General features: G+C 45.0%; 1 protein-coding gene across 1 annotated transcript in view; it reads left to right on the top strand.

The window, feature by feature from the left end:
* LOC147109387 (potassium channel, subfamily K, member 16-like) overlaps positions 1-23,958 on the top strand; it is a 47,021-nt gene that overhangs the window by 22,668 nt on the left and 395 nt on the right. The window contains exons 4-5 of the mRNA XM_086003289.1: positions 9,341-9,509; positions 19,569-23,958. The exon at positions 19,569-23,958 is cut by the window's right edge and continues 395 nt beyond it. Coding sequence (XP_085859415.1) covers positions 9,341-9,509; positions 19,569-19,963 — 564 coding nt within the window. The 3' untranslated portion in view covers positions 19,964-23,958. The remainder of the gene's footprint in view (positions 1-9,340; positions 9,510-19,568) is intronic.

Below are 23,958 nucleotides of genomic sequence, written 5' to 3'. Positions count from 1 at the left end.
TGGGAACTCCAGGACGCTTCCTGTGTCCTGGACAACCACAAGTGCATAAAGTGTCGTCAGCTGGAGGAGCTCAAGCTCCAGGTTTTGGAGGGGGCCACCCCACAGCATAAGAATGTGCAGGCAAAGAGGGAATGGGTGACCGTCAGGCAGGACCAGGCAGGTAGTGCAGGAGGCCCGAGTGCATCTTGCTCTCTAACCACTGGTGAAGGCTGTTGTGTATGTACCTTTAAGAGAATAACTGGTCTCAGACTGCAGTACCGGCAGTGACCACCCCTGTATAAAAGGCGCCAGAGAGCCTCTGTTTAGTTTCGTTTATGCCTTTCACCAGTAAAGTTCTGTTTGTTTTCTCTCCTGCTAGTCCGTGTCTCAATCATTCACGGACTTAACACTGGCGACGAGTTAGAAACAAACTTACCTGCAACTCAGCAGCAGCTCCGACGACGCTGTTGAAGGTCGGAGCCAGAAGAAAGAAAAAAAAAAAAAAAAATAGGCCATTGAAACTCGAGAAACGGGCGTCGACCGTCAATCATCGAGTTCAAAACTTGCAGGAGAGACTGTCCAGAGCCAGGCTGGGTTCCTCGGTCCGTGGTTTCCCAGCTAATCGGGCTGGTGGCAGGTAGTGCTCTGATCCTTCCTGGGCTGCGGCGGGCTGAAGCTCAATCGGGTGGCCTTTCAATGGGGCCGGGCAGCGAGTCGGGAAGCAAGGAGAGAGAGAGAGGGTGGAGCACACACGGCGCGGCCGGTGTTTCAAAGCTGGGCAGCGTTCGGACCTCAGAAGAGGGAGGGAAGTGTCCCAGAGGGTCCGCTCCACGACGGGAAGATAATAAAAGGAAACGAATTAATATTTAACGTGCAGGAAACCGTGGAAAGCAGCGCTAACAACAGCGGGGAAGAAGGCAAAGCGCGGGAGGCACCATTTTGTTAAATCGGGGAAGAAGGCAAAGCGCGGGAGACGCCATTTTAGACTTGCAAGATGCCGAAGACTGGCTGTATCACTGCTTTTGATAATACATTAGAGGACTGGACCACGTATGTGGAAAGAGTCGAGGTATATTTCGAGGCAAATGAAATAGCGGAGGGGAAAAAGGCATCCATATTGCTAAACGTAATGGGCGCTAGAACGTACGGCCTATTGCGGGATCTGATTACTCCAGCCAAACCGAAGGCGAAGAGTTTTAATGAAATTGTTGCTGTTCTACAGGAGCACTTAAACCCTGCACCGCTGTTGATAGCAGAAAGATTTAAATTCCACAGGAGAACTCAGCGCAAAGATGAGAGCAATGCTGAGTATCTTACGGAACTACGCAAGCTATCAAAGCACTGCCAGTTCGGAGCAGGACTGGCAGATACCCTACGGGACAAATTTGTCTGTGGACTCCTGAGTGAAGGAACACAGAAGAAGTTACTCGCAGAAAAAGAGCTGACGCTAGATAAGGCTTTCAGCGTGGCAGTATCGTATGAAGCAGCAGCCAGGGGAGCTGCAGAAATTCAACAAAAACCACAGGAATACGGCACCCACGAAATGACACGGGGATTTGCAAAATGTTATCGCTGCGGCAGAACTAACCATGACCAGAAGGACTGCTGGTCCAAAGACAAAATATGCAGACAATGCGGGAAGATTGGACACATTGCACGAGTTTGTAGGTCTGGGAAGAAGACCAGCGACAACAAAAAGGCTACTAAGGAACCGTACAAGAAAGTACAAAAGATGACGGACAGTAGTTCCGAAGACCAGATGAGCGATCGTGAATCCGAGAACAGGAGATTAAGCTGTCTCAAACTTCACAATGTAATCGCAAAAGAGGATCACCGAACCATTTGGGTCACCCTCACGATAGCAGGGTCCCAAGTTAAAATGGAATTGGATACAGGATCAGCGCTAACCGTCATGAATCGACGAAACTATGAGCGGCTATTTTCACACAAACCCTTGAGAGAGACATCCATCGTCTTGACGACGTATATGGGGCAAAAAGTATACCCCAGAGGAAAAATAAGGGTGCCTGTCGAATACAATGGCAAGAAAATACGGAAATTGTATCTCTACATACTGCCAAATGGTGGACCACCGTTATTGGGACGGGAATGGATCAGGAAGATAAACTTAGATTGGCATTCCATTCATGCAATGACGGTGGACGGTAAAAAAGATGAAGACGTCACTCCTGGACGATTGTCAAAAATCTTAGCTAACGCCAAAGAGGTATTTCAACAAGAACTGGGCACGCTTAAAAGCGTAACCGCCTTGTTAAAAATAGAAGAGAATGCAGTTCCCAAGTTTTTCAAAGCGAGACCGGTACCATATGCAATTCGCCCAGCCGTCGAGGCAGAGCTGGAGAATCTGGAGAAGGCGGGTGTGTTGTCTAAGGTCGACTGGAGCGAGTGGGCGACACCCATTGTTCCTGTCATGAAGAAAACGTTAAGCAATAAGTCCGGAGAGCCAAGGAAGATTCGCATCTGTGGGGATTTCAAGGTGATGGTGAACCCTGTCCTTCACACAGTACAATATCCTCTTCCAAGGGTAGAAGACATCTTCGCCTCACTGTCTGGAGGGAAGCGTTTTACAAAAATTGACCTAGCACAAGCATATTTGCAGATGGAGGTTGAAGAGTCCTCTAGGAAGTATCTCACGATAAACACTCACAAAGGTCTTTACCAGTATCATCGATTGGTATTCGGAGTAGCATCGGCTCCGGCGATATGGCAAAGAGCGATGCAACAAGTCTTGCAAGGGATTCCGGGGACTCAGTGTTACTTGGACGACATCCTTGTAACAGGTGAAGATGACAGTGAACACCTTAACAACCTAGAACAGGTGCTCACTAGACTACGGGAACATGGGCTGCGAGCCAACCGCCCCAAGTGCGAATTTTTTAAGAAACAGATATCGTATTGTGGCCACGTGATTGATGAAGAGGGGTTACATAAGTCCCCTGACAAAATTGAAGCGGTTGTTAAGGCCCCAGCGCCTGAAAATGTGTCGCAACTGAGGTCATTCCTCGGGTTGGTGAATTACTATCATAAGTTTTTGCCGAATTTGTCGACAATTCTGCATCCACTGAACGCCCTGCTACGAACGGGGGTAGCATGGAAATGGAGCGATGATTGTAAACGTGCTTTTCAGAAGAGTAAGGACTTAATCACTTCGAAGGAAGTATTGGCTCACTACAACCCAGCACTGCCAATCAGGCTGGCGTGTGATGCGTCTCCCTACGGCATTGGGGCGGTACTATCACATAAATTCCTTGATGGTTTGGAGAGGCCGATAGCTTTTGCATCACGCTCGTTAACTTCTGCCGAGCGTAACTACACCCAGATTGACAGAGAGGCCCTCAGCCTAGTGTGGGGGGTGAAGAAGTTCAATCACTATCTGCACGGTCAAAAATTTACTCTACTAACCGATCATCAACCTCTTGTCTCCATTTTCAACCCTCAGAAGGGCGTACCGATAATGACAGCACAACTGCTGCAGAGATGGTCCCTTTTCCTAGGGGCACACCAATATGACATCGAGTACAGGGGAACTAAACAGCATGGAAATGCTGATGGATTGTCACGTCTACCGTTGCCGACGGTGGAAGAAGAAGACCTTGCAGTGGATCCAATGGAGTTATTCCACTCGACCATAGTCGAATGTCTCCCTGTGACGAATGCAAACATAGAAAAGGAAACACGGAATGACCCGACACTGTCATGGGTCTATGATTTAACGGTGAAGGGATGGCCAGCACATGGCGAACCACTGCTGCCAGCATTTTCGTCAAGAAGAGAACAGCTGTCAGTGTGCAGAGGAACCTTGATGTGTGGATCCAGAGTAGTAATTCCACCTAAGTTGACGGATAGAGTGCTCAATGAGCTTCATGAGGGTCATCTGGGAGGGGTAAAAATGAAGAGCTTAGCCAGAGCGTTTGTGTGGTGGCCGGGAATCGATAGAGAAATCGAAGAGATGACCAAGAGCTGTGCAGGATGCCAGAAGGTCCAAAACGCCCCACCACAAGCTCCTCTGCATCCATGGGAGTGGCCCTCATCTCCATGGCAAAGGGTGCACATTGATTTTGCTGGTCCCTTCATGGACTCGATGTTTGTTTTTAATTGCGGTGGATGCACATTCAAAGTGGCCAGAGGTAATAAAAATGTCCTCAACCACCACGGAAAAAACTATCGCAGTTTTACGAACCATATTCGCCAGGAATGGGCTGCCTGAACAGATTTGCTCTGACAATGGACCACAGTTTGTGTCTGAAGAGTTCCGGAGGTTCTTAAAGAACAATGGTGTTAAGCATTACGCATCTGCCCCATATCATCCAGCCACTAATGGATTGGCCGAGAGGTTTGTCCAAACATTCAAGAAGGCTATCAAGGCAATGTGTAATGAAGATATACCCCTACAACACAAGGTGGACAACTTCTTGTTTGCCTACCGGAATGCGACACATGCGGTTACCAACCAAACTCCAGCCATGATGTTCTTCAATCGAAGACTACGATGCCGCTTGGATTTGGTTAAGCCAAATGTCCGAAGAGATGTGGAGAACAGGCAGTTTCAGAATATGAATGAAAGGCCGACCAGGAGTTTTAAGATAGGTCAACCAGTTTTGGCCCGGGACTACCGCACTGAGAAATGGCAGCCAGGAACGATTTGTACACGACAAGGACCTCTCATGTATACCGTGGACGTTGGGGAGAGCATTGTAAGACGCCATGCTGACCAGATTCTAGAGTCACTGGAAAACGTCAACTCCACACCACGATCTGATACACCTGGTAATGAAATTGACGTTCCAATTGCAGCTACCGCAGAACCGGTAATATTGGAAGCAGATGAACCAAACAACGACATAGGTTCTTCTGGCAATGTTGAGTCGGAATCAGATACTCCAAAGAGGCGTTATCCAGACAGAATTAGGAAGCCTCCTCAAAGACTGAACTTATAATTGCTTAAACTTAACCATATGTATCTAGCAACAGTAATTGTGATTGTAATTCGTTATCATTAGTTGTTAAATGAATGTTATGTACTGTTTATCTAAAAGGGGAGGAATTGTTGTGTGTGTACCTTTTTAAGAGAATAACTGGTCTCGGACTGCAGTACCGGCAGTGACCACCCCTGTATAAAAGGCGCTAGAGAGCCTCTGTTGTTTAGTTTTGTTTATGCCTTTCACCAGTAAAGTTCTGTTTGTTTTCTCTCCTGTTAGTCCGTGTCTCAATCATTCACGGGCTTAACAAAGGCGATGGTTCCTCTGGGGAGTACAACCAGAGCCAAGTCTATGGCACCATGGGTGGTTCAGCTGTACAGGGTGGGTGGGTGGGGGGTTGGAGGAGGAAGATCGGGAAAGCAATAGTGATAGGAGATTCGATAGTTAGGGAAACAGACAGGCGATTTCTGCGGCCGCAGACGTGATTCCAGGATGGTATGTTGCCTTTCTGGTGTCAGGGTCAAGGATGTCACTGAGTGGCTGAGAACATTCTGAGGCGGGAAAGTGAACAGGCAGATGTTAGGGAGCTGGGAAAGAGATTAAAAAGCAGGACCTCAAAGGTAGTAATCTCCGGATTACTCCCGATGCCACACGCGTGAGTATAGAAATAAGAGAATAGAGCAGATGAATGTGTGGCTGGAGAGATGGTATACAAGAGTGAGGGCTTTAAATTCCTGGGACATTAAGACCGGTTCTGGGGGAGGTGGGACCTGTACAGGCCGGACAGGTTGCACCTCAACAGAGCTGGGACCAATGACCTCATGGGTTAGCTAGTGCTATTGGGGAGGGTTTAAACTAATTTGGCAGGGGGATGGAATCCAGGATGTAGCTTTAGAAAGAATAAACAAGGTGCACAAAGGATTGGGAGAGACATATAGCAGCAGAGTAAGAAATAGTACGGTATTAGGTGGGGTCACACTAAGAGAGAATACAAGAAGTTCTAAGATAGGTTTACAGTGCATATATGTGAATGCATGAAATGTGGTAAATAAGGTTGATGAGCTGCAGGTGCAAATAGACACATGGGAATAGGATGTTGTGGCGAAAATGGAGACCTGGTTCAAAAAAGGGCCAGATTGGGTTTTAAATATTCCTGGATATAAGGTTTTTTTTATTCGTTCATTGGATGTGACCGTCTCTGGTAAGGCCAGCATTTATTGCCCTTGAGAAAGGTGGTGATGAGCCGCCGCCTTGAACCGCTGCAATCCGTGTGGTGAAGGTACTCCCACAGTGCTGTTAGGGAGGGAGTTCCAGGATACTGTCCCAACGACAATGCAGAAATGGCGATATATTTCCAAGTCAGGATGGTGTGTGACTTGGAGGGGAACTTTGAGATGGTGCTGTTCCCATGCGCATGCTGCACCTGTCCTTCTAGGTGGTGTAGATGGTACACACTGCAGCCACAGTACATTGGTGGTGGAGGGAGTGAATGTTTAAGGTGGTGAATGGGGTGCCAATCAAGCGGGCTGCTTTGTCTTGGATGGTGTCGAGCTTCCTGAGTGTTGTAGGAGCTGCACTCATCCAGGTAAATGGAGTGTATTCCATCACACTCCTTACTTGTGCCTTGTAGATGGTGGAAAAGCTTTGGGGAGTCAGGAGGTGAGACACTTGCCGCAGAATACCTGGCCTTTGACCTGATCTTGTTGCCACAGTATTTATGTCGATGGTCCAGTTAAGTTTCTGGTCTATGGTGACCCCCCAGGATGTTGATGGTGGGGGATTTGGCAGTGGTAATGCCGTTGAATGTCAAGGGGCAGTGGTTAGACTCTCGCTTGTTAGAGATAGTCATTGTGTGGCGCGAATGTTACCTGCCACTCATCAGCCCAAGCCTGAATGTCGTCCAGATCTTGTTGCATGCAGGCATGGACTGTATCATTATCTGAGGAGTTGTGAATGGCACTGAACACTGTGCAGTCATTAGCGAACATCCCCATTTCTGACCTTATGTTGGAGGGAAGGTCATTGATGAAGCAGCTGATAATGGTTGGGCCTAGGACACTGCCCTGAGGAACTCCTGCAGCAATGTCCTGGGGCTGTGATGATTGACCTCCAACCATCTTCCTTTGTGCAAGGTATGACTCCAGTCAGTGGAGAGTTTTCCCCCCGATTCCCTTTGACTTCAGTTTTACTAGGGCTCCTTGATGCCACACTCTGTCAAATGCTGCAATCACTCTCGCCTCACCTTTGGAATTCAGCTCTTTTGTCCATGTTTGGACCAAGGCTGTAATGAGGTCAGGAGCCGAGTGGTCTTGGCGGAACCCAAACTGGGCATCATTGAGCAGTTTATTGGTAAGTGCTGCTTGATAGCACTGTCGATGGCACCTTCCATCACGTTGATGATGATTGAGAGTAGACTGATGGGGCGGTAATTGGCCGGATTGGATTTGTCCTGCTTTTTGTGGACAGGACATACCTGGGCAGTTTTCCACATTGTCGGATAGATGCCAGTGGTGTAGCTGTACTGGAACAGCTTGGCTAGAGGCACGACTAGTTCTGGAGCACAAATCTTCAGCATGACAGCCGGGATGTTGTCAGGGCCCAGTGCACTCAGCCGTTTCTTGATAACACATGGAGTGAATCGAATTGGCCGAAGACTGGCTTCTGTTATGGCGGGGACCTCGGGAGGAGGCCGATGTGGATCATCCACTCGGCACTTCTGGCTTTGTCTTTTGCACTCGTGCTAGGCTCCACCATCATTGAGGATGGAGATATTCATGGAGCCTCCTCCTCCCGTTGATTGTGGGATCTCTTAACCCTGTCTATAGCATGCTGCTTCCACTTTTTAGCATGCTGTTGTCTTGTGTTGCAGCTTCCCCAGGTTGCACCTCATTTTTAGGTACGCCCGGTGCTGCACCTGGCATGCTCTTCTGCACACCTTCTTGAACCAGGGTTGGTCCCCTGGCTTGATGGTAATGGTAGAGTGAGGGATAAGCCGGGCCATGAGGTTACAGATTGTAGTGGAGTACAATTCTGCTGCTGCTGATGGCCCACAGTACCTCATGGATGCCCAGTTTTGAGCTGCTAGATCTGTTCAGAATCTATCCCATTTAGCACAGTGGTAGTGCCACACAAGAAGATGGAGGGTGTCCTCAGTGTGAAGACGAGACTTCGTCTCCACAAGGACTGTGTGGAGGTCACTGCTACCAATACTGTCATGGACAGATGCATCTGCGACAAGTAAATTGGTGAGGACGAGGTCAAGTATGTTTTTCTTTCGTGTTGGTTCTCTCACCACCTATCGCAGGCCCAGTCTGGCAGCTTTGTCCTTCAGGACTTGGCCAGCTCGGTCAGTAATGGTGCTACTGAGCCACTTTTGGTGATGGACATTGAAGTCCCCCACCCAGAGTATATTATGTGCCTTTGCTACTCTCAATGCTTCTTCCAAGTGGTGTCAACATGGAGGAGTACTGATTCATCAGCTGAGGGAGGGCAGTAGGTGGTAATCAGCAGGAGGGTTTCTTGCCCATGCTTGACCTGAAGCCATGAGACTTCAATGGGTCTGGAGTCAATGTTGAGGACTCCCAGGGCCACTCCCTCCCGACTGTATACCACTGTGCCGCCACCCTGGTGGATCTAACCTGCCAATGGGACAGGACTTACCCAAGGATGGTGATGGAGGAGTCTTGGAGATTTGTTGAAAAGTCTGGGAAATTGGTTGAAAATTCAGGGACATTGGCTGAGGCAGGTAGATTGACATTTGAACAGCCTTGCTGTAGGTGGAAGTGCAGCTCCAGTACGAAGCTGCAAGCAGCTTCTTAACTTTTAAATTCAGAGAAAATGTAGGAAAAAAAATCACAATTCACATTAGCTAAGTGGTAGCACAACACCTGAAAATAGAGTAATAAGCAACAGCTTTATAAACTAAAGGGGCTTTTGAACATGAGCAATCCCACTTTTTCTAAAATAATAGTCAATTCAATAAAAAGAATCTACATTTTGAAATGGCAATCTACAAAATTATGAAAGAAGCTTTTAAGTGTAAGCCACACTTCCGTACAATTTAAATATAGATTTTGCATTGCAAAGCCACACTAAAACACATTATTACTGGATACATTTATTATTATAAATATATATGTACATGCATATAAAATGGATTCCTTAAGGATTAAAATACTTGGCATAACATAGTTCTAGCATACTGTGTGGTTGACAACAATTAATAATTTAAGAAGCATCTGGACAGAAATGCAAAATACACTAGAAAGAACTTTTAAATTTGAAATAATTTGCTGTAACTTTCAAATCTTGTGTTTACAAAATATTTGATTTTTAAAATAATTTTATGGTTTTTTAAAATGAATTCTTATTCAAATTGCTACCTGCCATTTATATATTAAATGCATCTTTCTCTATTTCAGAAAAGAGTGAAGTTTTTAACATTCCTGTTTATGCTGGTGATTGGTGCTGTAATATTCCTGGCCTTACCACCTTTAGTCTTTTGTATTATGGAGAAGTGGTCCTACAGGGAAGGAGTTTACTATGCATTCATCACTCTCAGCACCATTGGTTTTGGTGATTATGTAGTGGGTGAGTTATACCACACTTTTTTTAACTGATAAGAATATATAGAGGGGTAATCTCATTTTCTTAAAATTACAAATACATAGAAAATCCTGCAAACATGCCTTGTTGGAATATGAATACTGCATATTTATACTCAAATCTACATAACCCTATTTATACAATATGTTCTGCAGATTAAAAAAACATATCCTTCGTTATAAAATTTAATTATAATAGAATTGCATGACCTGATATTAGAGTTTTTATTTGTGTGAATCACATTAATACTGCAGTTATCTGAGGTGTAGTATTTTAGCTATCTGTATACCACATAAATGAACAGAAAATAGTAAAGTGCAAAGACTGAAGGGATCTTTTTACAACACATCATAATTAAATACATCTCTAATTTAATAATCTTGGCTAACAATGTTAATATGTACCAAGAAATTGCCAACATTAAGGAATTGTTTCATAACACTTCATTACTGCAGTACGCCCTATAAATGTAGTAATCATTGATATAATTAGCACTTTGACTCTGTATTTGATAAAACAGTATGTGAGTCACAATAATGGGAAGCTTCAACCCTGCACTTTAAATCATTTAGCTAATCAGTCTTCACATGCTCTTTGGATGGGTGAATATGGTGCTGTGGAGCTGCAACCAGGCACTGAATTCTGCAATAGATGGTCTCATTATTTGAATGCAAATCAAAATTTTGTATAACTCAATTGAGACTCTAAATTACACAGTATATTCCATGAACACTGAAGGGAGACACCCCTCCCCAACTGAGTGTTCTCTTTTTATTAGTCCAAATTTGTGCATCTCTAAGTGGAGGTGTGACCTACTTCTGATAGCCTATATACATGCTTATATTTTAAAACATTCTTAAACCCTTAAAAATGTAGTCTTGTGCATGAAGGCAGTTCAAGCTAATTGTTTGCTGTTGTTGGTTTCAGCAGCTACAGTTGATACAACCAGCCATAAAGATCACATTAAATGTGATTAAACTCCAAAACTAAACATTATTTTAAGCGTTCTCCCTCATTTCCATGCAACGCACATTCAGAATTTCTTCTTTGACCCTGCTTCGATATTATTAGTATTCATAGCACTGCTGAATTTGAAACACACGCAGCCAGTGAACCAAAATGCTAGAATTCTGTTGTCTTTGTTGCTTATCAAAAGCAAACAAATTTAACAGCTCGTGCAGAATCAAATGTCAAAGAATAATATAAATGGTGATTTAAGATACCCATTCTTCATCGTGTATGTACTCTAGATTAATTTATACATAGACCTGAGAGCCTAAATTGCTGTAGTTTTATCTTCTAGCAGTAATGTATCTGCAGTCAGATGATACAAATTATTTTATTACTCGTCCTTGCTGTTAGTTTTTTGATAAGTTAAGTGATTGCACAATATCTTCTCGCTCATGTAGGAAGTAATCCCATTGATCACACCAGTGATGCAGGAAGACTGGGGCCCTTTACAGTGATTGCTCCACTTGATACTGAAGTAATTGCACTTCTGTTTACTTTTCCATTTGTTTAACCAACGAAGAGGACAAATACTTTTGGACACTTTACAGCAAGGTGTCATTTGTCAGTTGCTAGGATTTAATCAAAAGGAAATTTTGCAGAGATACCGGTTGCACATCTGTTACATTTGAGTTTTGCCACAGGGAAAAAGCTATCTTTTAAATTGGCATATTAGCCAGGGCAGTGTGCCTCTGTGCAAACAAGTGGCGAGAGCTTTTAATGGAATCCTGCTCACCCAAAGGGAGTTCATTTGGACTGAATATGAAATAGGTGCTTTATCTGAATTAAAATTATTCTACAAAAGGCAAACAGCAGTATTCAGTCTTAAAACAAAAGATTTCTATGGGTCTAACTTCAGAATGAAACCATCCCTGTAAAACTATTGGACAGCTTGTGGCCATCATTTACAAACATGTAATGTGATGACACTTACCTGCACAGTGCTAAAATACTATTACCTTACAAAAGTGTTGTTGTGTCACTTGCGTTTTATTTCATAAAGTAAAACTTGAAATCCCTCTGTTAACAATGATTACTGTATAAAATCAAATCTGTTACAACAGCTATCCCAGCTAATACCGCAAAACTGTTCTCCCTGCTCTGTGGTTGTATAGCTGAATTTAGAATGTCTGTAGTCTGCAGCAGTGTAAGCTTTTTAGACATCAACCTAATACTTGGCATCCTACTGTGCAATTGTTCTGAGCAGATGTGTAATTGTTGGGTGTGAAATCTAAACAGTCAGTCTGGAAACCTCTACTCACAGCCAGTAATGTTTGTGCTTCATGTTATAATCTTCTATTATGTTTGTAACCACCGAAAAGCTGGATTTCTCACACTCCAGCAGGAAACCCAGGAACCTGCTCCACCAGCTTGGTGCTGCCTCACTGCCCCCACATGCAGCACCAAAGGTCAGTGCAGATACCATTGCTGCCTGCCTCCAAACCAACTCGAAGGCAACGACTATCATGGAGAACAAACGCAGAGTGAAAAAGCTGCTTAAGCTCTCTGCAAAAAGCTGCTCTGCACACCACTTTTTCTGTGGCATTCACCACCGAAGAGGTGGACACAGTGCTGATAGCCACCAAGTCTGGGAAGGCCACCAGGATCGATGGCATCTTCCTAGAATTCCTCAAGAACCAGGGCCCAAATGGACAAATGTGGTTTGCCAAACTCGCCTCCAACATCCTTGATACTGGGATAATCCCAGAAGTCCGGTGCCATTCCAAAGTCATTGCCATCCTAAATCCGGGAAAACCAGCCAACGAATCTCAAAAGCTACCACCCCTTCTGTTGGATCCGTGGTTCAGTGGATATGCTATTATTAAATAATCACACGGATGCTGTACATTAACAAATAACAGGTCTTTACTGGAGGAGGGTAATCTCTAGACTGGGGGTACAGAGGCATGCGCAAAGCTTATATACCGGTGTGGTCACTGCCGGTACTACAGTATACAGGAGCTGTAAAAGTAGTTCTGACTTAAAGGCACATACACTACAATTCCTCCCCTTTTAGATTAGTAATACCCCTAATATTCAAATAACAATTAACATTTCAACATGTACATTAAACAACAAAAGTCCATTTATAGATTCAGTCTTTGGGGCGGCTTCCTGACCCTTTCGGGATAGCGCCTTTCCAGAGGTTCTTGTTCTTGGTGCAGAGGCGATTCTGACCCCTTTTCATCGGGTAGTTCATCGGGTTCCACTGCTACTGGGTCTGAAGTAGATGCTACCGGTATGTCGGGTTCATCCCCAGGTACTCGAGACATGGGGTTGACGCGTTCCTGTGACGCTAAGATCTGATCAATGTGGCATCTCACAATGTTCTCCCCGACATCCACTGTGTACATTAATGGCCCCTGCCTTGTACATATCGTTCCGGGTTGCCACTTCTTTGTTCGATAGTCACGGGCCAAGACTGGTTGCCCTACATTGAAGCTCCTTGTCGGCTTCTCATTGATGTGCTGGAATTGTTTGTCCTCAACATTTCTTCGCACATTTGGTCTGAGCAAGTCCAGACGAGATCTCAACCTTTCGGTTAAAGAACATCATGGCCGGGGTCTGGTTGGTAACTGCATGTGTCGCGTTTCGGTAGGCCAATAAGAAATTGTCCATCTTATGCTGTAGTGGAATTTCATCATCGCACATGGCCTTTATCGCCTTCTTAAAGGTTTGTACGAACCTCTCAGCCAATCCATTTGTGGCTGGATGATACGGGGCGGATGTGTAATGCCTTACCCCATTCCTTTTCATGAATTTTTGGAACTCGTCGGACACAAACTGTGGTCCATTATCAGAGCAAATCTGCTCTGGCAACCCGTTTCTGGCAAATATGGTCCGTAGGACTACAATCGTTTTCTCTGTAGTGGTTGAAGACATTTTTATCACCTCAGGCCACTTTGAATGAGCATCCACTGCTATTAAGAACATTGAGTCCATGAATGGACCAGCGAAATCAATATGCACCCGTTGCCATGGAGAGGAGGGACACTCCCATGGGTGTAGAGGGGCATGTGGTGGTGCATTTTGGACCTTCTGGCATCCTAAGCAGCTCTTAGTTAGGTCTTCGATTTGTTGATCGATTCCCAGCCACCACACAAGCCCTAGCAAGGCTTTTCATTTTCACTCCCCCCCAGATGACCTTCATGTAGCTCATTTAGCACTCTCTCCCTTAACTTGGGTGGAATCACCACTCTGGATCCACACATCACTGTCCCCTGGCATACTGACAGCTGTTCTCTTCTGGATGAGAATGCTGGCAACAGTGAGTCGCCATGTGTTGGCCATCCCCTCACCGTCAATTCATATACCCGTGACAGTGTCGGATCATTGCGGGTCTCCTTCTCTATATCCGCGTTTGTTACTGGCAATCGTTCAATTATTGACGAATAAAATATCTCGATAGGGTCCACTGCTGGTGCTTCCTCCACAGTAGGCAGTGGCAGGCGCGATAGCCCATCAGCGTTCCCATGCTGTTTCGTGCCTCTTTATTCTATTTCATATTGATTCGCCCCTAGAAACAGGGACCATCTTTGTAACCGCTGTGCAGTCATCACTGGAACGCCCTTCTTAGGATTAAAGATGGAGACAAGTGGTTGGTGGTCAGTCAACAAGGTGAACTTCTGCCCATGCAGATAGTGGTTGAATTTTTTTACTCCCCATACTAGGCTGAGGACCTCCCTGTCAATCTGGGCGTAGTTGCGCTCGGCTGAGGTTAGTGACCGAGACGCAAAGGCTACTGGCCTCTCCAACCCGTCTGGGAATTTGTGCGACAGCACCGCTCCAATACTGTAGGGTGATGCATCACATGCCAAACGAATTGGTAGTGCTGGGTTGAAATGGGCCAACACCTCTTCTGATGTGATCAATTCTTTACACTTCTGGAAAGCTCGTCTACGTTCGTCATCCCACTTCCATGGTACCCCTGTTTGCAGTAGAGTGTTCAGCGGGTGTAATGCCGTAGACAAATTTGGTAAGAACTTGTGGTAGTAGTTTACCAGCCCGAGGAACGACCTCAGTTGTGACACATTTTCCGGTGCTGGAGCCTTGACTACTGCCTCAATCTTGTCAGGGGGCTTATGTAACCCCTCTTCATCGATGACGTGGCCACAATACGAGATCTGTTTCTGGAAAAACTCACACTTGTGGCGATTAGCTCGTAGCCCATACTCCTTTAATCTGGTGAGCACCTTCTCCAAGTTGGTGAGGTGATCACCGTCATTTTCGCCCGTGACCAAGATGTTGTCCAAATAACATTGGGTCCCTGGAATCCCTTGCAGGACCTGATCCATCGCCCTCTGCCAGATAGCCGGAGCCGAGGCTACTCCAAACACCAGCCGGTTGTATTGATAGAGACCTTTATGAGTGTTGATCGTAAGGTAATGTTTTGAAGCTTCTTCTACCTCCATTTGCAAGTACGCCTGGGCTAGATCAATTTTGGTGAAGCGTTTACCACCAGATAGCGAGGCGAAAATATTCTCAATTCGTGGAAGCGGATATTGCACCGTGTGAAGGACTGGGTTCACTGTCACCTTAAAATCCCCACAGATGCGGACCTTCTTTGGTTCCCCAGGCGTATTACTCAACGACCTCTTCATTACAGGAATGATGGGTGTAGCCCAGTCGCTCCAGTCCACTTTGGACAGTACTCCTGAACGTTCCAACCCTTCCAGCTCTGCTTCAACAGCTGGTCTGATCGCAAAAGGCACTGGTCTGGCCTTCAGAAACTTTGGGCTTGCATTTTCCTCTATTTTAATCGTTGCTGTTATTTTAGTGTTCCTAGTCCCTCCTGGAACACTTCTTTTGCGTCAGTTAGCATTTTTGACAGTCGTCCAGGTGTGATGTCGTCATCCTTTTTGGCCTCAACCTTCAGTGCCTGTATGGAATGCCAATCTAATTGTATCTTCCGGATCCATTCACGTCCTAGCAGTGGTGGTCCTCCATTTGGCAATACATATATATCCATTTTAGGTATTTCCTTGCCTTTATATGTCACTTTCACCCTTATTTTTCCTTTGGGGTAGACTTTTTGCCCCGTATACATCTTCAAGACAATCTCTGTAGCTTTCAAGGGTATGTGTGAAAATAGCCGCTTGTAGTCTCTTTGATTTATGACTGTTAGAGCTGACCCTGTGTCCAATTCCATTTCCACTTGGACTCCGTCTATCTTGAGTAACCCAGATAGTCTGGTGATCCTCCATTTCCGTTACATTATGTAGTTTCAGACAACCCAGCTCCTTGCTTCTGGAGTCTGTGTCACTTTTTTGTTCATCTGAACCACTGTCCATCACCTGGTGTACCTTTTTGTACTTCTCCTGTGGAGATTTCTTACTGTTGGTTTTCTTCCCAGACCTGCAGACTCTTGCTATGTGTCCTGCTTTCCCACACTGTCTGCACACTTGGTCCTTGAACCAACAATCTTTCTGGTCATGTGTTGTTCTGCCGCAGCGATAGCACTTCCCTGTTCCATAGGACATTTCATTGGTGCCATATTCTTGCGGTCTCCGTTGTATCTCTGCAGCGCCCCTTGCGGCTGCTTCGTGTGATACTGCCATACTGAAAGCTTTGTCTAGCGTAAGGTCCTTTTCTGATAGAAGCCGTTTCTGGGTTCCTTCACTTTGTAGCCCCCACACAAACTTGTCCCTTAATGTGTCTGCTAGTCCCGCTCCAAACTGGCAGTGTTTCGATAGCTTGCGCAGTTCCGTTAGGTACTCAGCATTGCTTTCGTCTTTGTGTTGGTTCCTTTTATGGAACTTAAATCATTCTGCTATCAGCAGCGGTGTGGGGTTTAAGTGGTCCTGTAGGATTTCTACTATGCTTTCAAAATTCTTGTTTACCGGCTTCTCTGGGGTTATTAGATTTCGCAGTAACCCATAAGTTTTTGCACCCATGGAATTTAACAGAACCAGTGCTTTATTAGCATCTGGCACTTTATTCGCCCTGCAGTACACCTCAATACGTTCCACATATGTCGCCCAGTCTTCGACTTCATTGTCGAACGTAGAGATACTGCCACTCTTCGGCATCCTTGAGTGTGCGTTAACTATCACAAATGGCGCCTCCCGCGCTTCCCCTTCTTCTCCGCTGGCACAAAATGGCGTCTCCCGCACTTTCCTTCCTTCCCGCGCTCGCCCTTCTCCACTGCGGCTTCTAAAAATGGCATCTCCCGCGCTCTTCCTTCTTCTCCGCGTCTCAATGGCGTCTCCCGCGCTCTCCCTTCTTCTCCGCGTCTCAATGGCGTCTCCCGCGCTCTCCCTTCTTCTCCGCGGCTCAATGGCACCTCCCGCGCTCTTCCTTCTCCGCGGCTCAATGGCGTCTCCCCTTTCTTCGCCCCGCGGACCCTGTTCAGCCCGTGAGCACTGGCTGTGCTCTGCGCGTTCTTTTTATATTTTTCGACGCCGCTCAGTCTAGAACCCGGCTGTTTCTTACCCTCTCTCTGGTTTGTTTTATTTTCCTCGACGCCGCTCAGTGTTCAACCCCCGACTGCACCCTGCGCTCTTCACCCTCTGTCTTACCCCGTTGACGCTGCTCGGCTCTCTCTCTGCCGTCGGCCGGCTCCAGCCGCCGCTGCTCGGGAAGGGTCTGCGCTGGACCTGTCGTCGGTCTCTTATTACTCGTTGTGGCTGGGGAACCAAGCCCGGCTCTCCACAGCCTGCCCTGCGAAGCTGGATCTCTACCTGACTGCTGGGCGGTTGCTTGTGGTCGAAGCCCGTGTTCCTGGCCTCGACTATTTAAAAAAAAATTTTTTTATGTTGCAGGTAGATTCGAATCGACACTCATCACCACTGTTGGATCCGTGTTTCAGTGGATATGCTATTATTAAATAATCACACGGATGCTGTACATTAACAAATAACAGGTCTTTACTGGAGGAGGGTAATCTCTAGACTGGGGGTACAGAGGCATGCGCAAAGCTTATATACCGGTGTGGTCACTGCCGGTACTACAGTATACAGGAGCTGTAAAAGTAGTTCTGACTTAAAGGCACATACACTACACCTTCGCCCTTCTATCTATGGTCTACTAGGTGGTCAAGCAACTCGTCCTTAATCGGATAAAACCGGCATTAGAAGCCGCCCTCCCAAACAAGCAGGAAGCTTCAGAGAGGGAAGAAGCTGCTCTGACTAGGTCCTTGCACTCACTACCAACATTGAGGCAGGGTTCCAGAAGCAGCTGAAGACTGGAGCTGCCTTCATAGACTTGTCATCGGCATGTGACACTGTTTGGCACGAATGCCTGCTACTGAAGCTTTCAGTAATCATCCAATGCTGCAGAACTCTCAGGCTTATCAACACCCTAATGAGCAACCGTAAGTTCCGAGTCTATCTTGGTGACAAGACCAGCCGAACACGGATGCTCTGCCACGGGTTGGTGCTCGTACTGGCATTTTCAACAGTTCGCCTATGCTGATGACATAGCACTGCTGATGCAGGCATCAACACTAAAGGAAGCAAGTAGGATTCTCACAAGCGACCTGGAGCTCCTGGGATGCTACTTCCAGACCTGGCGTCTCCGCCCCAATCCAGAGAAGACAGTTTTGTCAGCGTTCCATCTGAACAACAACACCATCAGGAAAGAACTCAACGTTTCCTTCTGCGGAAGATGATTTACACATGAACCCCACCCAAAATACCTGGGCATCACCCTGGACAGGACTCTCTCCTACCAGCCTCATCTCACCAACACCAGCCAAAAAGTAAAAACCAGGGTGAACCTGGTTCGGAAACTCGCTGGAATATCATGGAGTACTTTGAACACTTTGCACCGCAACTGTGGCCCTGGTCTACTCTGCTGCAGAATACTGCTCTGCCTCATGGTCCTGCAGCCACCACACAAAGATCGTGGACATGTAGCTAAACGCCGCCATGAGGACGGTGTCAGGGACGCTTAAGTCCACGCCAACTGAGTAGCTCCCGGCACTGTCCCATATTGCCCCGACTGCCGTTTGCCATGATGCCACCGTGCTCCGAGATGGAAAAAAATCATGAGCAACATCGACCTTCCCATTCACGAAGACTTGAAAAATCCACTATGAAAGCACTAAAATAGCGCTGGCCATTCTGGGAACCAGCAGCCAATATTCATGCTGCCGGTATCAATCCACTATCCAGATGGAAGGAATTGTGGGAAGCATGCAACAGAAAGAACCAACACCTCATCACTGACCCAACAGAAGTCGTCCCTGGCTTCGACCTCCCTCGGTGACGGTGGACAGAGCTCAACCAAATCCCCAGAGGGCATGGATGATGCAGTCACCTGCTCCACAAGTGGAAGATGAGGGACGACCCAAAGTGCGACTGTGGACTATGACCATGGGTCCCAGACCATGGAACACATCACATCAACCTACCCACTAAGATTTGTTGCGAGAGGCACCTCATTTCTCCACTCTGCATCTCCAGAGGTCATGGAATGAATAGCCAAACTAGACCTCCCATTATAAGCTTTTCCTGTCATATGAAAGTAGTATTGTTTGTAAAGACATTGATCCACCTAACACTAACTGCTTTTGCCGGGAATCTATTTCACATATCAATTTCAGTGTTTGAAGGTGCAGTCATTAGCTTTTTGTATAAGTGTGCAGTAATTTTTTCTCCCTAACTGATTCAAGTATAAACTGAAAATGTTGGAAATACACAAGGTCCTTCAGGTTCTGAACAGACAAAAGACAGACTAATGGTTCAGGTGAGGATAAAAGTTCTGATGAAGGGTCTCCACACCAAACATTGACCCGTCCTTTCTCTTTACAGAGTTAATGTGTTAGAAATTCACCTTGGACTGTAGAGCTAAATGGGTTCTTGCATCGGCCATCTGTTATACGCCCCGCTTGATACTCTGTTCCATTGAAGTAGATAGAACTGAATATCTGGTAAGAAGTGCAATGGGTGGTTGATGCGATACTGCCTGAGATGAATTTCTACCCAAATACATCTGCAGTTCTTCACTGTATTTTCTGTTTTCCTTATTTCAGATGTACAGTATTTAGTTTTTCCTTTAATCTCTAAGGTAAACTATTCATATCTATGTCGCCAGGTGTCAATCCCCACATCAAGTACAGAAGATATTACCGGCCATTGATGGCAATCTGGATCCTCTTTGGCATGGCATGGCTGGCACTTCTTTTTAACTTACTGACCACCTTTATGGAGAACACTGAAAAGAAAATTGCACAAATTAAGAAAAAGAAAAAGGCAGCAAAGGTAAACGTGAACATTAGATATGATGCAAATGCAAACTCTAGTTCAGAGAATGTTTCAATAATATTGGATTCAGAGACAGGTGTGAAGAAAGGAGTTCTGAAAGCTTCTGAACAGGAAGAATCATCACAAGGTGAATTGAAAAGAGTAGCTTCAGATCCTGATGAGAAGGAGATGAAGCCTGAGTCAGAACCTTTGAATGCAGAGATTACGGACCAAGAAACTTCATAAAACACAAGTCATCCAATCATTCCAAACCACTGGAAGCCAGATTTTCCTAGGTAGAAGATGTCACAAAATCACTGATTAATGCTGGTGACCAAAGTTTAAAACAACAATGGGGTAAATTTTTATCTTCACTGATTGGGTGGTAATCTGGCAGAGTGAATTGCCCACCTGTTATAGCACCTGCCCAGTTTTCAATCCATTGAAACAAATGAGTTCTATAACGAGCGGGTGATCTGCTCCGCCAGCTTATCGCTCCAGTTTATCAAGCCCTTTAGCAATCTCTCCTCAGCCTTGATGACTGATGGCGAAATGCTTGGAAGAACTGTGACATATAGAATGGATTCCTTATAGAGAACCCCACAGTACAACCTGAAGGATCAAACCTTCCTCGCAAACAGTGGACAACCATCAATTGCCTCAGAACCGGTCATGGTAGATGTTGCCACCTTCTCCATAGATGGAAGATTAAAGCATCCCCATCATGCGACTGTGGAGCTCCTAATCAGCCCCTGGAGCACATCATTGAGCACTGCCCTCAGAGGAAATTCGCAGGCAGCCTACAAGATATCCATGCTGTTACACTGGAAGCTTTGGCCTGGATATCTGACTTGGATATTGACATTTGATTTGCTTTGCTACTACCATATGAAAGAAGCAGCTCCTGCGGTAAAAATGGAAATGTATCCCCTCATGTTCTATAAGTAGCTATAACTTTGAACAATCCACTCAGGAAGAAAAAGCTTTGAGGAGTTAAAGTATTGCAGATTTAGAATACTCCTAAACTGTTCCTCAGATAGAGATAACCTAGGTAAAATACATTACTTCAATGTAAGTGAGATAGGCTAAAAAGGATAGATGGTATTTATCCTAGAGTGCTGAGAGAGACTCTGAAGGAGATTTGTGAGTTATAACGATCACTATGAGGGAATTAGGGAGGTACCAGTGGACTGGGAACAGACTAATATCGTGCAAATTTCAAAAAGGGGGACAGGACAGACACGGGCAACTACAGGCCCATAAGTCATTCCATATAAATTATTGGCCCAGAAATTCGGGTCGGGGGCTTCCCGCGGGTGCAAGCCCCCGACCTGCACTTACCTAGCACGCCGGCCGTTGAGCTGTGGGCCCGTGTGGGATTCCGATCCTGGGCCTCCTTCAAGTGCCGGCGCGCAGTGCTTGCATATCCCAGGGGCACAGTTAGTTCGATGCGTCCCCTGGGATCACGTGGGCCATGGAGAGCCAATGGTAGCAGGGAATGCTTCATTCATAAGTTTGACAGGAAGAGCTGTCAAACCTAAAAATACTATAAGCCCCAAAACATCACAAACTTCAAATAATTTTTTTTTTTTTTAAATCACATTTTTAAAATAACTATAAATTACATGAAATAACTTAAACAATTTAAATTTTTGAAAAAATTAATTACATTTTCTAACGGGGCTAAAAATAAACTTACCTTTCTTTAAAGTATTTAAAAATAATAAACCTTTGGAAAAAATGTTTTAATTTTAATTAATTCACCGCTTACCTTGTTAAAAGCAGGCCTTGTGCCTGCTTTTTAAAAGTGTAACTGTTGCAGACTTACCCTCCCGGAGAAACCTGGAAAAAAAACGTAAGTTCGATGCGCACGTGCTGCCTCTCTGGCGCACGCATTCGACCACTGAACCCCTTCTTTCAGGGGAACGGAAGTGCCGGTTTCCCGCGCATGCGCAGTGCATGCACGAAACCGGCACTTTCGTTAGGCCTATGCATGAGTACCCCGTGCGTACTCACGCGTTGGGACCCGAATTTCTGGGCCAATAGAATTGATCATCAGGAATAAACTTGAGGATTATCTATACAATAATAACCCAGTAAACTGCAGTCAAATTGAATTCAGAAGGAGATGATATTGCCTTACCAGCTCCCTCAACTTTTCTGAGGAAGTGACAACTCAAGTGGACTAAGGAAAATCCAATAGCACAGTGAACCTAGGCCTCAGTGTTGGCACTGCACTTACTTCTGATTTACATCAATAGATTGGATTCAGAAACTTAATGCAAATGGTCAAATATATAGAGTATACCAAACTAAGGGGCAGTGGAATTAGAAGCGTCAGCTCAGAATGAATTGAACAAGATAGAACAAGGGCAACTGAGAAGAACACAGGCAAGCGTACTGCACAGATGGAGAGGAAAAGTGGATAACACACTCCATGAAAAAGACTTGAAGCTCAAGTCCAACCAATGCAGAATGGCAATCAACAAGCTCAATACAATTCTCAACTATATAACCAAAAGAGTAGAATATAAGTCACAGGAAGTTATGCTGGAACTGTACAATGTCCCAGTCAGATTACACCTTGAGTACTGTGTCCAGATCTGGCCACAGAGAAACAAGGGAGACATTTAAGCGATGGAGGCAGTGTAGAGAAGAGCTGTGAGGCTGATCCCTAGTGAGAAGGGCTGGAAAGTACTCTTCTATCCATAATCACAGAAATGCACTGCAGGTCAGCCAAGTCTGATGCTGTTTATCTTTCATATTCTGCAAAATTAATTCAGTGCAGATTCAGAAATTGCTTAGAAGCTTGTACCCAACATTTTGTGTTTTGGCACAACCAATCATTTTTTTCTATTTGGCTTTTTCAGCCAGTTTGCTGCATAACTGCATGTAAGCTTTAAAATAATGAGAAATAAAATAAATGCAGACTGTATATATTAGACAATAACTGTCAGCTGACAATTAGTTTAAAGAGTCCCAGGATTCAACTGATGTTTTGCTGTTTCAGTTTATAATATTATTAAGACTACCTCATTGAATGCCTATCTTGGAAGGAGAGCACATCTTGGGGCAATGAGCATTTTGGTGTTGCAGGCTGCCAAAATCATACAAGTATGTTATGTAGCTGCTTTATTTGCTGACATGTAGGCCTAGATTTTCTGCGCATTGACTGCCCATTTTCTGGCAGTTTCTCTGCAGGTAGGAGCAGCAGGTGTGGGAAATGTCGATCTGCTGCTACTTTAATGATCTTCTGCTGGAAGTGATGGCAGACACAGAATACACCTGACCATATTTGGGTGTATTCATATGAAATGCTAAAGACAAATATGTCGTCTGATATTTTCTGCCCCAATAACACTGGGTGTCAGGAAGGCCATTGTGATTGATTGCATTAGGCATGGGAGAAAATTAAAAATTCAATGGGGTAGAAATTTCATTAGGCCCGATCAGGAGGCCCAAAACCAGCCTGAAATTTGGCTCAGGGCTCATTAATATTGTTTGGTCGAGCTGTCTCACCTCCACAGGCCCATTTTAAGAAGAAGATAAATTTCACGCTGTGAGCCTTGCCGGCAATGGTGGGGGGGGGGGGTGGAGGGAGTGGGGAACCAATCGGGTGTAACCGTGGAATTGGGGGAGCACACCTGCTCCTTCTGGCTCCACAGCAATGATTTTCTTCAAATAATGTTTTTAAAACTTACCGGCTGCTGAAGAATCCTGTTCGGATTTTTAAAATATCTGCATAAAAATATATTATTAAATACATTTTTATCTTCAGCTTTTTCCTTGCTTTAGAAGATGTCAGGAGATTTGCTAATACATGTAATAATATTGAAGTTGGTGTCAGTTATATATGGAAACTGACTAAAGTGTTGTAAAATCATATTTAATCTGTTCAAAAGATATTGGGGGTGAATTTCCACTCGTTTGCCATAACTTCAGCCTTTTACCACTTTTACGGAGTATCCACAGAAATAATGAGACTATAATGCTGTACCTTGAGAATGTACTGTTTGAATGATGCTAAATATAAATCATGATATGGATGATATACATAATTATTCAATTGTTTACATGTGATTCATTTACAATATATGATTCATATACTATTACAATATAAGATTCACACACTGGCACAATAGATGGTTCCTGCATTGTTATGTGATTCATTGTGATACAAAAAACTGATGTCTGATGTCTGTAACAGTAAATGAATCATATTAGAACAGTATATGATTTAT

The sequence above is a fragment of the Somniosus microcephalus genome, chromosome 12 (assembly GCF_052327205.1).
Source record: "Somniosus microcephalus isolate GS21.2 chromosome 12, FLI_Smic_1.0, whole genome shotgun sequence".
In the NCBI taxonomy this organism is placed as follows: domain Eukaryota; kingdom Metazoa; phylum Chordata; class Chondrichthyes; order Squaliformes; family Somniosidae; genus Somniosus; species Somniosus microcephalus.
This window is presented reverse-complemented; position numbering and strand designations above follow the sequence as displayed.